We start from the raw sequence: 16,586 nt of genomic DNA, 5'->3' as shown, positions 1-16,586 counted from the left end.
CTGTCCAGGATGTTCCCTGCCTCTCACCCAGCGTGACAAGACGGAGACATATATAAAATGGATTGAGGGACATTTCAGTTGCGTTATGAAATCTCATGCTTTTCAACTGAATAATAAAATTAATTGTTGAAGATGAAAGCGTCGAAAACGAATCGCCAAAGAGCTTGAAAGAAAAAGGGACACTTTTAAAAATGACTGTTCGATTATGTACAGTGGTTTCAACTGCATGGGGCCAAAAATATGTCGATCTTGAACGTTACATCACGTTTCATTCTACCATGGACATTAATCCGCTGCTACGACAGCCTCCAGTCTTCTGGGAGGACTTTCCACACGATGCTGGAAGCTGGGCGTTGTAAGTTGGGTGAAGAGGTGTCTTGTGTTCCAGTTCATCCCAAAGGTGTCGGTTGGGGTTGAGATCACGGCATGTTGAACAGGATAGAACCTTCCCCAAGCAACAAGCATATTGTTGCCTTAAATATCATTGTGTGATGTTGCATTAATATCTCCCTTCATTGGAACTAAGACCCCATCCCTGAGGTGAAAACAAATTGGACAACAGTGTCCACATCATTTTGTCCATTAAAGTGAACCCCTGTGCAACACCACGTGTTGAAATGAGAGCAAACAGTGTACACGTTTTTGTGCAGTTATCTTTATTGAAAAATTAAACACACTTTCTGTATAAATAGCATGTTCTTGTACAACACTCCTCGTTAAAATGGGCAGGAAGCAGGCGAAGGGGACCGATGGAGTGACAGGAAAACAAAAGCAAAAAGGAGGCAGCTGAAGAGCATGGCAGGCAGGGTGAGGAGATGAACACCAACAAAATCAACTTGTGCAGCTAATAAAGCGGGAGGCACACTCAGTGGAGCAAATAAACGTCACCAAATAGACTCAACGGGTGGCGTTTTACGAGTCTGACCTTTGCAGGGGAGCAGTGGGTCGGGGGCACCTCACTACAGCAGGAGCAACGGGACGACGTCTGAGCGGATCGTGTCTCGTGTCGGAGTCAAGGCCGGCACCTCTCTGTCTCGGCCTCTGATTAATGAGACTGTCAGCGGCTTCCGTCCTTCCCTCCTTCCCTCCATCATCTCCCCCTCCTGGATGGACCCTTTAATATCGGATCAAAGAGAAGGCCGGGCGACCGACACGTCTACGAGATGGGGTCATTACGGAGTGAACTCACACAAAAAAAAAGGTGAAAGTGTGCTGCATATACATGTTTGAATGAATAAATGCGGTAAATAAGTTGAAGGTAAAGCGGCTGTTTGACTTTCTCTCAGAAAGACATGTTTGAATTGATCTACATTTCACCAGCAGGGTGAAGCGATTTACTTCAGTTCAAGCGATTCAATAATAATAATAAAAAGATAAGAGACATAATTGAATTGAAGATTTATAAAGTCTCTGTGTCCAACCGTAATACTTTTTATTGGTTAAATATGTCTCAAGCAAAAAAAAAACTTGTTTGAAATGTACTGTTCTTTTCTTTTCTTTTTTATTAAACACTTGCCTCATCCTTTCAATGAAAAAAAGGCTTTTATCAAAAAATATCTTTGAATTTTTTGAAGGAAGTATTCTTTTGGTATTGGTTCTAAAAACCTATTCCATTTGTAAGACTAAGAGACATTTTTTAATAATATCTTGCCTGTGAAAATGTATTTTGGATTTAATCCACAGGGTTTTAAAATGTTTTGTATTAGTCTCAGAAGTGGGATAATTCCCTCAACCCACAGAGGACAATGCTATCCTTCCGGCTGTTTAAAACACCTTTAAGGTGAATCTAAATACAATCCAATTTAGAGACATAGTCTGCGGTTTTCACTGGAAAGATTTAACAAAATCGAAATCAAAAGGTTGGCCACAGCAGTGTTTAACAAAGCACGTTTTTTCCCCTCCTCCCCCTTTCCTCTTTCCTTGTCTCCTCTACTCTCTGAAACGAGTTGTCGAGTGTGATGTTTGAATGTTCAACTCAGAAAACCAAAGCGTTCATCTGTGTGAGCGAGTGATTATTTAAGGGAGAGTACTTCCATCGAGAGGACACACTCCAGCTCTCATCTGTCTGAATGTGTCTTATCTAGTTCAGTCACACACACACACACACACACACACACACACACACACACACACACACACACACACACGGTGCATCCTGCATTTTAAGTTTGTTTGTGGTTGCGGTGTGTTTCCTTTGAGCTATTGTTTCTATCAAGTCCTGAATATGCATAGAGTTAATATTTCTCCATATGAAACGAGTGGATGCACTCAAACACCTCAGTAATCTTTGAGACAGAAACTCTGTTGTATAAACGCAAGGAGCTTTAATAGTTTAATACGGTGGCTTTTCATCAGGCTGTGCAGGAGTTAGTTAGTTAAGGCTTCAGCTGGTGAAAGATTAGTGTGATCTACTGATCACACTAACCAGCTTTTCTCTCGTTTGGTATTGGGGAGGTATATATATATATATATATATATATATATATATATATATATATATATATATATATATATATACATATATATATATATATATATATATATATATATATATATATACATATATATATATATATATATATATACATATATATATATATATGTATATATATATATATATATATATATATATTTATATATACTTACCTCCCCAATACATATACATATATATATATATATATGTATATATATATATATATATATATATATATATATATATATATATATATATTTATATATACTTACCTCCCCAATACCAAACGAGAGAAAAGTTGGTGGACACCAAAGCAGAGCTAAAAGGGGGGGGGGGGGATATTAGGTTGTCAGGTGAGTCAAAATGAATAAATGAACAACGTAATCTGACAAAAATATGTCAGAAGTATATGTTCTTCTGGAGTTCATCCGCCTTCTAGTGGCAATAATCAATTCATGCTGCTTAAACAAAGTGGGCACTTTCTTTGGTTTTCTTACTCCTCACTTGTAAAATGAGGAATAGAACAAAACATTGTCTTTTGACGGATCAACAGACCAAAAAAAGTTACGCCTAAGAATGTACGAAATTAAAGATTCTTTAAAAAAAATAGATATATTATAAGATCAAAAATGGGCGTTATACGGGTACAGGATGTGGCTATTTGTTTTTTTATTCGGTAAAGGTTGACATTTTGAAGATAGACAGCAGGGGTATGGATGTGCTGTTCTCTTCTCTTAGTCGTCACCAGAAAGATTGAGGAGTGTTTGATAGCAATTCCTCACAGAGTCGCTCTGTTGGCGTTCTTGAAAAAGCTTCACTACCCAGCTTCACTTCCTCTCGCGCCTCTCATGGAGCAGCCGTCTTTGATGACATTTACATTCATCGTTATTTTGCCGTCGCTTTGTTTTCGAACATCATTCTTTTCCTCAGACAGACACACGGCACTCGCAATGAACACATACAACTTTCACATCCACGCAGAGAACACTTGGATTAGTCCACCTCCACCTGCATCCTAATCTGAGTCTGTGGCGTGACACGTGGAGGATGTTTGCTGTGCGTCCTCGGCACGCGTTGCACTCTTCCTGAGGGGAAGCAAATCATCACAGCAGCAATCACGTCTCATCTGCTTCTCTTTGTCTTTGTCTCTCTCTCATCCTCTCTCATCCTCTCTCTCTCCCTCCACCTGATTGCTTATCTCCTAATTGCTTTTCCATAAATGGATAGAATGTGTGCATGTCCATGTGTGGACATGTGAGGAGGAGTGTTTCTCGAATCTTTGGCAGTGTCGTCCTCTAAATGTCTCATTACGCTCCTCTGGAGCGTAATTGCTGCACTGAGCATGGCTTCTGCAAGCCCCACCCCCACCCCAGGGTGAAAATAATTAAAACTATGAAATGACTAAAGAAAATCATCAATTGTTATTCAGAGTAGCTGGAGCAAAGCTGAATGGTCTGAGGGGAAAAGCAGAGGGATTTGATGCCCTCTGAGAGAACCCCCACAATAAACTTGCCAAATCTGAAGACATACAGCATCTTTGATCCAACTGAGCTTTCTAAAATTCGGAATCTGAACGCGAGAACCTTGTGTCTCGGTGCGTTCTAGGAAACCTGCGAAAGTGCATGTTATTTTCACAGCATTTTAAAATGCAGATGGTTTAGTGTGGATGTTAGTCTCAAATAATACAGATACACATGGAGAAGTGGAAAGGAAACAGGAAATGATTTGCATTTGTTATGGAGCTATCAAATGAAGATTTCCATCATAATAGTCTTTTCGTTTATGCCTGATCAAATAATATGAACATGTGATGTGTACTTTTGTTATACAAGCCGGTAGCGTCACTGTCAAACACGTCGACTCCCATATCACCAGGATGGCCTGAAGTATCATCGTCTTTGAAATATATCACTATAATGTATTGATAATGCGACAGAGGTTCGGGGGTTTTTGTAATTCATATAGGACTATCTTTATGTGTACACTATATATGCATCTGTATCTACATTTGTTCATTTTTACATTTACAAATCCAAGCTTGTAAAGTCGAGCGTGGATCAGTCTTAAGATGTGCAGTTGTCTCTCGTGGTCGAAGCAAAAGATGAATGAAACAAACGGACCATGGGACGTGGTCGTGCTACGAGAACTTCCAGTCGGTTTCCAATGGTTGTAAATCCACAAGTGTTTACAACGGAGGGAACAAAGACACAGGTGCACGTCTCACTACTTTCCATTTTAGTGCATAAGGTCTCACAGTGGGGAGGTAACACGTTGAGGAGCATCCTGAACCAAGTCCACGGCGGAAGTAATACCTCGTAAATGTGAGTATCATAGATCCATAATCAGAGGTGGGTTTCTAGAAGGGCTCAGAGATCAGTTGGTGTGTTCGTTTACAAGAGTTGTGCCATTTAAAACAACAGACGCTTCCATTTCCTCTTCCTCATTTCTCCTCTCGCGACGTCCTCGAACGCCTCTTCTCCGTCATCGTCCTCTCTCCGCCTCCACTCGGCTATAGCGCCACGTTGAACTCGGTCACCAGGAAGTCCACGTGGTCCCTCTCTTTGGTCTTGAAGGCCTCGGCGATGAGGCGCGCGGCGTCTCTGTGCTCGCGGCCCCTCATGGAAACCCCGTTTACCTCCAGGATCACCTGACCCACCTTCAGCTGGCCGCAGTTATGAGCTGAACCACCTCTCTATGAGAAAGAGAGATACAGACAATGAGAATTTTAGGAGAACTAAACTCTCAAAATTAGAATGAGAACTGATAAAAAGCCCAATGGATGGGCCTCGTGTCAGAACCACTCGTATCAAGTTTTGTTAATTAGCCCATACAAGACACTCAAGAGAACTTGCTGGATTCATCAATTTGTTTAAAATAGAAAACTTCACTTAGACCTTAAAATGATCTGATATTGTAACATTAATGTCAAGATAAATTGCCTTCCTCCAAAGTGTGAAAAGAATCAGAATGCCTTCATTTGAATACATTTGAATAAATTTGGAGTTAGTGGATGCTCTCGCACTTTCATCACTGCCTCTCAGCTCTACTCTGTTTGGGTTCACACTGACTTATTACAAAAACCAAGAGCTGTAAACATGGAGTCGCACAGACTGACAGGTAGCCCCCTGATTGACAGCTGTATCAACATGCCAGCATTCCATAGATCACCGGCGTCATGCTGCACTCATGTGTTTATTTATCTTGTCTCATGTCCCAAAGATGTAACCGATCGTGAGTCAAGACTGCAACTGCACCTCCTCATCATGAACAGTGACAAACCAACAGCACGTTTCCCTCTTTTCACTCTCACTCAACTGCCAAAGTACACAACTTCCACACAGTCCTGTGGACGGTTGCTTTTACTTTAACACTACAAACAGACTGCACTGGCGACCGAGACCTTTCTTTTCAGGGGGCCTCGATCTGGTTATTAGGTCTGCATCAGAGTTCCATTTAACGGCGCCAAACTGGTTAGGTGTGAAAGCACACCAAATTTGTTACGTTTTAGTCCGCTGAGTTTCCGACAGCCGGACCTGAACCCTTGCAGTCTTTCTTGGTTCTTGGTTTTGCATTGCAAGTTGGGAGGTGTTGTTTATACGAGTGATCACATCTCACAAATGTACAGATCTACTTGTGAACAGGTGGCATTTATCATGCTCACATGAGCAATTAGCTAAATATGACTTGTCGTACAAGCAAAGGATTTAAGAGAAGAAGACAAATAAATCTACTGTTACAACTATCAATTCATCGGCAAATTTACAAAACGTCATGCTAAAAATAGACCAAGAATGCCTTTCCTGCCTAATGTATGAAGACAACACAAACGTATTAGTAGTATATAAATGTGAAACATGTAATACATGTGATGCAACAGTGCAGTGATATGTCATTTCTGGTTGCTGTCTTTGTTTGAATAAATATGGTCACAGCTCAAGCAAACGGTTTAAAATCCACTTTACATCATACAAAAAGGGTTTCTTTGTGCTTCTGTCCGTGATCAAATGTAATCGCCATGGCAAAAATCCCAAAGGTAAAAATGATCATGACATAAAAAAAACTATCTGCGGCTAAGCTCCAAGGCTATCCAAGAAGCCCACTTGTCTCTGTAGCTCAGAGGCCCTGCAAAAAGTTTTTACGAGAGTCTGAGATCCTTTCCTTTGTTCTATTACACCCAAGTACACGAGGGCCTCTGGGTACCCAAGTTAGAATTTAAACACCACGCCATAAATGTGACACGTGCTTCAATAGACTACAAGTGAAATGTTTTCTCCTGACCGGCAACACTCCCATACTTGCAGTTGTCATCCTCACACATGTCACATGTGATTGTAAACATGCTGTCTGTTATTGACACCCTGAGATGTGCACAGGACATGTGATGTCGACTCAGGTCTCATTTCTTGAGTGAGTCTTTGGCAGTGAGATCAGAAGACCCCAAAAGGCCTCCCCCTGCCATTTTATGTTTCTCCGAAGCAAACCTCAACAAAGTGTCCACAGCTCAGACCAGTCTTTCGTCCAAATTACTATAATTATGCATTCAATTTGGACGCCCCTACTGTGAGTGATTCATATCCGTTACCAGCAAGTGCCACTGCAAGAAATAGCGTGTTCTCTATGTTGAGAGGCACCATGTCACGGACTCTGCATGCCTTTTGTGGCAGTGTCATTGCAGCTTGGGCAAGAGTCTGGATGAGCTGACTCAGCGTAGACCGACAGGCTCGTAATTTGGCCGTGCTAGCGCCCTGAGCCGGTCACTTTGTCTTCAGCCTGCTTCCAAAACACTGAGAAAACAAATGTGGGTGTTTTAAGCTATTTCCCAATCAGCTTTTTTAAACATGGTTTATGTTAAAATAATAACACAAAACGCCACAAACCGTAACGACCGTAACAATGTAACTAGCGTTAATAAATATCAACCACCCTTAGCGCACCTACGCTACGTAACTAGCGTGCCAGTGATTAATTTTGGTTTCACATGAACAGCAGTCTCCTGGTTGAAGGACCGGTGTTTGTTTGACCCGTCCACCGTCCCTCCCTCTCACATAATAATAACTATATTATTATATATTATATTATAATAATATTTAAAGGTTACTATACCACATAACTTCTATAACGGCTTGAGAAACTACTGTGTTTGCTCTGCGCACTGCTCGTTGCATTGCTCTCAGCTAATTCAAAAACTTTGACATTTAATGTATATGCCAATGCCAACATTTTATCCTGGCAGCTGGTCTGAAATTGCTTTAAACTTAATTTAAACATGAAAAAGAAAAGAAGAAGAAAAACAAGACTAGTTCCACTTTCTTGTGGTCTTAAAAACACACAAAATACCACTTATGTTTTCCTCCCTGTCAGCTCCATGTTCTCCTCCTCCTGATTCAGACAGCTGACCTCATTACGTGCGACGTTGACGGCTAAAAAACACCGACAGTGCCTTCCACATCAGGACCGCACCACCACCATCTCTCATTTACTGAGCCAGCAAAGCGCTCTCGGTCGGCATGACCGGAAGACGGCAGTGATAACATGCTGTTGTAATCACTGCAGCAGCCTACTCATCTGCACTCCACCCTCAACAGCAATGATTGAGGTGACTTGAGGCGAGAGATAGGGAGAGATAGGGAGCCAGAGATTTGCTGTATCATGACCCGACTATGCTTACCTCCAACACTGCAGAGAGACGATACTGTACAGGGCTTTGATGTGATCTCCCTTCCAGACAGAACCGAAGCCCATCAGAAAGTCAGAAACATTCTTTTTATCATAGCAAATGTAGGTTGTGTGTGCCTTGCTCAAGGGTCTAATAACATCGAGTTAACGTTCCCCAGGTGACAGAGCAAAGTTTTCACAGCTCACTTCTCCATCGTGAAAACTGAGCCTTTGAAGAAAGTCTTCCTCCATTTCAAGTGGCCTTGAGGCTACCCTGTTATTGATGGCTCCTAATAATTGTGAAGCCACGTAGGGTTATTGTTCGGGGAAGCAGCAGCGGTGTCATGCGGCTTGTGGCGCCCGTCAACGGCAAGGTTTGCACTTCAGCAAACCACATTCTGGATGAAATCTATGCAATTCCAAAAGTGTGGAGCTGTATTTGGAGACCGAGCAATCATTTAAATCTGACTAAAATGTCAATCTACTTGCCTGAAGGGTCAAAATTAACTTTAACTTGAACTAAAATTAGCTTAGTCTAAATCATTTGAACCCTTTTTCTTTTGGGTGGCCTCACTGGACCTCATCATGCCACAGGGAGAAAGCACCGATTCTCTCCTCTATAAACCATCGCACCCAGCTGCCTTTTTATTGTTATTAGTCTCTCACTCTCGTGTCTATGAGATTTAGAGGAATTGGTTCTGGGTTGAACCATTTCGGTGGCTTCATCTCTCAAGCGTAACCTGAAGAGCATCTCTCGCTCCGTGCGATTACGTCACAGACAGTCCTCGGCTGAATTTGCTCTTTTATTTCAATAGTTTTATGGTTTAGCTATTCTTGGTGATAGACAGGGTATGTTTATAAAAACAATTGCAAGACCTTTGAAATCCCTTAATGCTGTACTCTCCACTGCTACTGATTTCAATTTGATATGGCTTTGCCCATGTCACAAGGAGGAATAAATTCCACTTTCATCAAATTGTACCCATACGTTTGTGATTCTGCTCTTTTGCTAAAGAGCTGGCGTTTTGTTATCTCTGAGTGAACGGAGCTGAGGAACATACAATAACGCAGCAAAGAAGCAGCTCTGATATCAAATCCGGCAAGCTGGGTTTCTCGCTTCAACAGAGAAAAACAGAGACATCAGATAAAAAAAAAAAAACGGAATCCCATTCCCCTGGCTGTGTTTGAGGATTTGTATCTTGACAACGGATGGGAACAACTGCGATTTGGGAATGAAAACACACCGTTACTTTGTCCCAGTGCAACCCTTCGCACCACTAACACCAGACCTCCGCTTCCTCATCTGTACAAATCCTCTTGTTCCTCCTCTCCTTATTAACATCGCTCTGACTTCTTTTGCATCCTTCACTCCCACTTGGCGCCCTTTTCTTCCAGTGCACTCTTTGATTTTGAATGTGCTGATTTCCAATCCTTTTATCCCTCCCCCTCGCAATCAGTGGTGCGTTTTTTTTTCTTTCTTTCTTCTATTTATTTCAACCACCACCTCTGTGGAGTGGGAGGGTGACAGACAGCTTTGAACAGGGTGTGGACTGCATTCTGCTCTGATCTTTAAATTGTAACTCCCTGGTTCCTCTGTGGTTAGGAAATGATTAGTGCTACAGATGCTGCGCTAATACAAGGCTTTGTTGACTTGCAAATTGCCGCGGCAGACAGAGAAATGCACATACAGTCGCAGTAATAGCTTTCCTCAGAGTTGCTTGAACAAGTGCAGCTCAAGTCAGCCCCTGACTTGAGCTGCATTAACTAAACATGAACATATCTGAACTGAGCTTTATCATTATCTTTTACATAGAAGGAGCTGTATAATCCCCCATAGCCAATCTAATGTCTCAGGCTAATTCTGCCTTTAACCCTTAACATAAACATTTTACCAACCGCCTCAAACTGGAACATTAATCACCGGAGTCTCACGGCCGTCAAGCCTTTTCATGAAGGCCATTAATGCAACAACGAGGATAACATTAGCAGAAATCTCAGTGTGAGTTCAGCTGCATTGTGGATCCATAGAAAGCTTTCAAGGATATCAAATCCCACATGGAAGGTGGGCGCACGGTACAAGCGCAGAAAAATCAAATGAAATATCATAAACACATCCAACAATAGGAGGAGAATATTAACCAAAGTGGAGCCGACTGCATGCTAAAAATGATAGGGAGGTTTAAAGGTGCTATGTGTAAGATCTGGCCAGAATTTTAGATTAGAAAATGATCCACAGAAGGTGTTATGTCAAATATGTCTGTGTTGTGCTGCCGAGATATCTACTGAAATGAGCACGCTCACCAGCTAGCCCTCGTCCATCCTGTCTTATAACACCACTGGGACCTTGAGAGGCGATAGTGAGTCACAGTCTGTCCCAGTCCAACACGAGAGGACGAAGAAGTTAGCTGGAGCAACTCACATTCAGCTGGTGCAATACAACGTATATGCCCCGGTGAGTGGCACAAACACAAAGGGGGCAAGCGTGTATTCTTGCCCTGCTGTTAGTTAGTAGCTTTTTTTCTTCTTTTTTTTTTTACTGATGACTGTGAATTGAGCTTGAGTGGCCCGACAGTATTAGAGGTGAAACGCTGTCCCCTATTCTTTGGAGCATCTCGGCCGATCTTACGCAGCTTCTTTAATACGTAGAGGTGATCCTAGTGCGGGTATTATTTAAAACATCATTTTATTATCATCCTGACTCACCTGTATTGTGACAATTCGTGGCAGCGGCTGGCGGGTGTTGGCTCCACCTTCAATGGCAATACCCAGAGTGCTGGCACTCTTTGCCACCCTCACTAGTGCCGAGGTGGGCTCCAACAGCCCCGGCTAAAGTAAGAGCGAGAGAGAGGAGCAAGTTATCAAAACAGAAGAACAGTAGTTATGCCTATTTACAAACCTAATTATATCCATAACAATACAAAACCTCCCTATGTCTTCTTCCCTTGTTGTGCATTTATTTTTCTGTCTGCGGAAGAGCTTTGTTTTCACTGATCACATATGCTCAAGAGTCTTTCTCAATGGATTCACACATTCATAAATGACCATGGCTATTAACATGTACAAATTCGATCCCGGTGACACATTCGTGGGTGAGCAATAATGTCCTCTGACAGCTTCAACCGTCAGAGGACAAAATAAATCTATTTCTACTCACTTTGAACAAGGCATCTGTGTAATTGTTTTCTATAATTTAGTCACCTCTCACGAAGCTTCTCTTCCACTGGCTTCTGTAACCTAATGGGGGACCATTTTCTCCTTTAAGGGTTGTATTCATCTGTATGTTAATCCGAGACATGTTCCTGGGATTGTATGTCCATAATAAATATCAACGGTGGCCAAGCAGTTAGGAGGTATACCATATAACTGCAGCATTCTGGCTGGCTATTGTTGAAGGTCATTCCGCATTCACATACTTGCTCATTACTGACCACAGGTAATGTGTTGTGTGGTTTGACTGACATAATCAGTAGACTATAACAAGGCTTAACAAATTATGTAGGTCAATTTGGAGAAGTTATCATGAGCACATCATTGTTTCTCTCTTCAGCAGACTCAGGAGCAGACAGAAGGTAAATGCTTTGCTCTGTCGCAATAAAATGCAGCTTTTTATGAGACAAAGTCGATTCCGCAGTCACATTTTCTGCCTAATAACTCTAAAACGTACACTGAATCAAACTGCCCTCTCGTCGTAAACAATTAGGCTACTCCCATTCTTACTTGTTATTCCTTCCATCAATCAATAAGAACCAGGGAGCGCTTTGAGAGTTTCATAACGCTACAATGCGATCGAGCGACAAAATAAAAGATGCAGCATGTGACGGAATGAATGACATGAATGAATGAAATACACAAACGAGTGAAACAAAGGAAACAGTCTGTGTGAGGAGGAGAGAAGAGATCAAGGTTAGGTTTGACAACAGATTCTGAAAGAGGGTTAGCAATAAAGCACAACAATTTATCAAAGGGGTTTTCTTCAGCTACACACACAGATGACGTACACACATTTGTACTTCAATACTTGTGAGGACCCAAAGAGACATAGCGATGGACTCTGCCCTTGATTAAAAAGCAAATTATCACCATAACCTTAAAACAGAGTAACTCAATAACCCTGAAACAGCCCTTTGATGAAACCAAATTTCCTTATATTTCAAACATGTTTAAACTCTCAAAAATATCTTTAATATCCCAACATGTCCTCACTTTCTTGAAATATTCGTACACTCTAAAAAAGATTTCTTCAACTTCCAAAAAGATCTTGGCAATCCAAAAATGTTCCTCCCGTTCTTAAATGATGCTCACCTTCCACTGACCAAAAATATCCCCATATCCTTAAAATATCCTCACTTTTCAAATGTGTTTTCCAGGAATGTCCTCACCCTCAAATCTCATTCAAATTGGTTCTCACAAATACAGAAATACAATGGCACACACACACACACACACACACACACACACACACACACACACACACACACACACACACACACACACACACACACACACACACAAATCCCTAAATTAATTGAACATGTCTCTTCTTCCTCAGAGTTTAAACAATAAATCCACTCATCCGTCCATGTTTGGCTGTCAGCTGTTTGGAGTGACCCCCTCACCGGTTTGGAGGGGTTTCCCTCCCCACCCCCCAGGGTGTCTCGGGGGTGGCGTGTGCGTGAGGAATGGGGGCTGCTGTCTTTGCTGACGTGTCCTGACTCAGCTATGTCCACCCCGCTGTCCTCACTGAGGGTCTGGCCGCTGTCTGACAGCTGAGACAGGGCGCCACCTGAGTGTAAACAGGCAGATGTGACATGATGATGTTTGGCCTTTAAATCTCCTCATATGAAAGCAATCCAACATTTTTATTTATTTTTATTCTATTTCAACTTGAAGAGAAAAGCACAACATATTTTTAGGGCCGTCCTGAAAATGATCAGATTTTAAGAATGATACAAGATTAAAAGCTTATTAAGATTAGTGATGGTTTGCATGCAGTGGAAATCATACAGTGTTCTGAGTAATTGCTCATTTCAGCACAATAAGCCAATAAGTAAATAAATATTTTGGGAAATTATATGTGTATTTATATTCATATCTTGCACATTTTCTATTACAGTCAGTGAACAATTATAATTAATTAAATATATTTAATACATCTATATATCATTATTCATTTGAATGAGCTGCAGTCATAAAATCTGCCCCTTGATGCATTTGACTTGCGGTGCTCCCTCACCTCGGGCTTGGGGCAGCGGCCGCACCTCGTTGAAGTCGGGCTCTGCGTTGGGCCTGTGAACCTCCACCGTTACAAACTGCTGTTTAGAGCCAGGAGAGGAGGGGGAGGCTTTGGACGTGGTCACTGTTTTAAAGGGAAGGGAAGGGGGCGGGGGAGGAGCAGGGAGTGGAGGCGGAGGTGGCGGTGAAGGGGACGGGGCAGCGGGTTTCGGGCCCCGGTTGGGGGACTGGACCCTGGGGAAAGGGCCGATGTGGTGCTGCGAGACCAAAGACAACTGAGCAGCTGTTATCTGTTCTCTCTTTGGAGGTACCGGGGGTTCTCTCTTTCTGATGACCGCGTATTCCCGAGACGGGTCCCTGGGATGCTCTCGTTTGTGGTGTAGCGAGGGCAAGGCGGGGGCGTGTCCCGGCGCTTTGCCGTGGTTGTGAGAGGCCGGGGCCGTGAAGTACAGGCCTGAGTGGGAGGATTCGGACGAGGGGCATTTGTTGAGCTGCTCTCGTCTAGTTGGGCGCCTCTGCACCCCTGGTGGGGGCGGGGGCTTGAAGGAGGGGGGAGATTCAGCTGTGTTGGACTGTACGTCGTCCTGAAGTGAGAGGATATATTCATCATTGATTAGGACTGGAGCAATTATATGTTTAATGCAATATATCTTGGATTCTGACTCTTTTGTTTGCATAAATTAAATGCCAGACGGCGCAATCTTATTTCATTTCCTTTAACACTGTCATTCATTTACTGATAGAAATCCTAAAGAAATGTCCTGCCTCACAAATGTAATATAAGTTTAATCAAGATTTGTGTTCCAATTTCCAGACATATTCCTTTGCATGAGGACATCAAGGTGTTACTTAATCTTCATTTTAGTTGTGTGGATAAAGATCTGCTGGGTCATTTCACAGCTTTTTTCACTTGCTGTACCTCTCGTTGTATCAACAGTAATTTTGGTGTTATTTATCTAGGTCTGGATTTATCCGTCTTCAGCATGATGTCTGCTGCCTCCCCAGTACAATGGAGCTGAATGGAGTTTGATCCATTGTAGTGACAGCATTGAAAATGTTTACCTATTTCAAAATTCCCCAGCTAGATTTTACACAACAACAGGGACATTTATTTTGCAAATAAAAGTTGATATAGGCATATAGGAAAACAGCAATAGAAGTGGGCGAAACAACCATTCTTCTTAATTCGTAATCGGTTTATAAATGTGCAGATTTGACACTTTGAACCCAGTGTACCTGAATAAGTGTATAGTTACACTGGACCCCTAATTTGCAACTTGCAGAGGAAGTACATTAATGCAAAGTACTAAGTGTTCCTATGCTGTCTTTGTAATTCCAACCAATATCCACTCACACAACTTAAACACCTGTTAAACCAAACCACTGGCTCTAGTGACGAATGCAAACCAGATTGCACACGCCGCTGCTTGCTGTGTGCCTCCGCTGGGATCCTGGGTTTCAATGTTAGGGTGCACAAACACAAAACGAACAGTGGGATGAACACTGACACATGAATGGCTCACCAGAGCATGGAAATGGATATAAAATGAGCGTAAAAGAAAGTGTAAGGTATGATTTGAGTAGACGGTATGATTTTGAGTGGCAGGTAGCCTTGAACGACTACAGACTAAAAGCTTCCTTCTCGACTTTCCTATCATCTCCTGCTCTTGATATCTCTCGTTGCTTTGGAAACTGCAAACTTTTTTTCTTCCACCCTAACGTGCACACCGTAAGCTCCTCCTTATTGCAGGGAGACGGAGAATTGGACATGCCAGGTGGCCTATAGTGATCACTTTCTTCTCTTTCCACACAACAAAGAAAAGATGGAGAAAGGCTCCACTGACACTTAATCTCACAAAGCTGTACTTGCTTTTCTTTATCTTGTTCTCATTCGGTGGTACCACTCCAACACAAAGCTCACAGGTCAGCAATGTGAGGTCTCGGGTACCTTCATCATCTGTCTCCCTAACTCTTCTCCTTTCTTTTTTCTTTCCCCCCCCCCCCCCCCACCATTTTCTTTCCACCCCCCTTCTCACGTCTCCCCTGTGTAGCATCCATCTTTATCTGGGCAAAGCAGGGGCTGTGCCTGCCGGCCCGGCTCACCAGAGAGACGTCGGTCAGCAGCATGTTCAGACTCTCCGGAGGACCCTGCTCATTACTCTCCACCACGCTGTCGTTCTGAGAGACGCAGGGAAGAAATAGAAGAAGGTGCAAAGAGAAATAGAAATGGAAGAGGGTGATGACAAGGAGAAAAGACAGAAAGCAGAAAGGGACGGGGGGCGGGGATGGGGGTTGATAGAATTGAGAAAGAAAGAGAGAGAGAGAGAAAGCTTGTAAGCAGATGTTAAACACAGATGTGCGTTTGTCCCAAAAGAAATGGCAAATGAGATTCGGTGGATGTTCCACATCTTCTAAAAAATAAAGGGATCCCTGTCAATCCTAAAACTTATAAGAAAGACGAGCAAATAAGACATGAGCATGCACACACACACACACACACAAGCTATCACGTCTTCTTCCACGAGCAAAACACACATGCCAGGAAATCGATATAGAGCCGTCAGCTGAGTTTGAAGCTGGATTTGGCAGCTCAATCCCACCGGCGTGGTGGAGGAGAGGAGGCAATTTGCAGCAGATCTGTGAGTGATTTCAGAGCAGAGGAGCTGAGTTCAGAGAAACGTCGCCCTTCATTTAACTCTGCCACCAAAACAAAACAAAAGCGCTATCAATTCAGCTTAATTACCCCTCGTTGCTGCACGGCGTGCACTTACAGACAATTTATTCATCACAAGAGTCGATCGGCTTTCTACATGCGGGGACGCTGCTCTGCCCCGTAAGCAGTCTGAGCAGAAGAACCAAACAATGTGTCTCAGTCATAGACTTTCCATAAGAAATGGACATGTGACTGTCTACAACAACTGGTTAGTCTGGTTTTAATGCCTTGAGTTGTACATTTTGGCCTCTGCCATCTTGTTTTTTGGGATGGGTGGAACTAAGTACAACCAAACACTGAATAAGACATTTTTAGGCGACCAAAATGTTAAAGCTGTTTACTAAACAAACATCTTCCTGTATTGAAGAAGAAGTCAGAGTTCTTTTTGCAACAAGAGGATACACGTTTAAGGCTCGTTCAACTCAGCTTTACTTTTCCGAATGGGAGGTTAACGCCTCCTGTCAGCAGGAATTTAAGGCGTCATGATTCCTGAGCTGAGTTAGCGGCCATCTT

At 42.6% G+C, this 16,586-nt stretch overlaps 1 protein-coding gene across 1 annotated transcript in view; it reads right to left on the bottom strand.

The window, feature by feature from the left end:
- Nucleotides 1-4,982: 4,982 nt before the first annotated feature.
- The window catches only part of whrna (whirlin a), a gene marked incomplete at both ends in the record, with an annotated part of 120,500 nt that continues 108,896 nt past the window's right edge, over nt 4,983-16,586 (bottom strand). The window contains 5 exons of the mRNA XM_079235437.1: nt 4,983-5,165; nt 10,832-10,954; nt 12,745-12,911; nt 13,362-13,944; nt 15,464-15,538. Coding sequence (XP_079091563.1) covers nt 4,983-5,165; nt 10,832-10,954; nt 12,745-12,911; nt 13,362-13,944; nt 15,464-15,538 — 1,131 coding nt within the window. The remainder of the gene's footprint in view (nt 5,166-10,831; nt 10,955-12,744; nt 12,912-13,361; nt 13,945-15,463; nt 15,539-16,586) is intronic.

Source organism: Taurulus bubalis (genome assembly GCF_910589615.1).
Source record: "Taurulus bubalis genome assembly, chromosome: 19".
In the NCBI taxonomy this organism is placed as follows: Eukaryota; Metazoa; Chordata; class Actinopteri; order Perciformes; family Cottidae; genus Taurulus; species Taurulus bubalis.
Note: the sequence above shows the minus strand (reverse complement) of the source record. Positions and strands in the feature narration are given on the sequence as shown.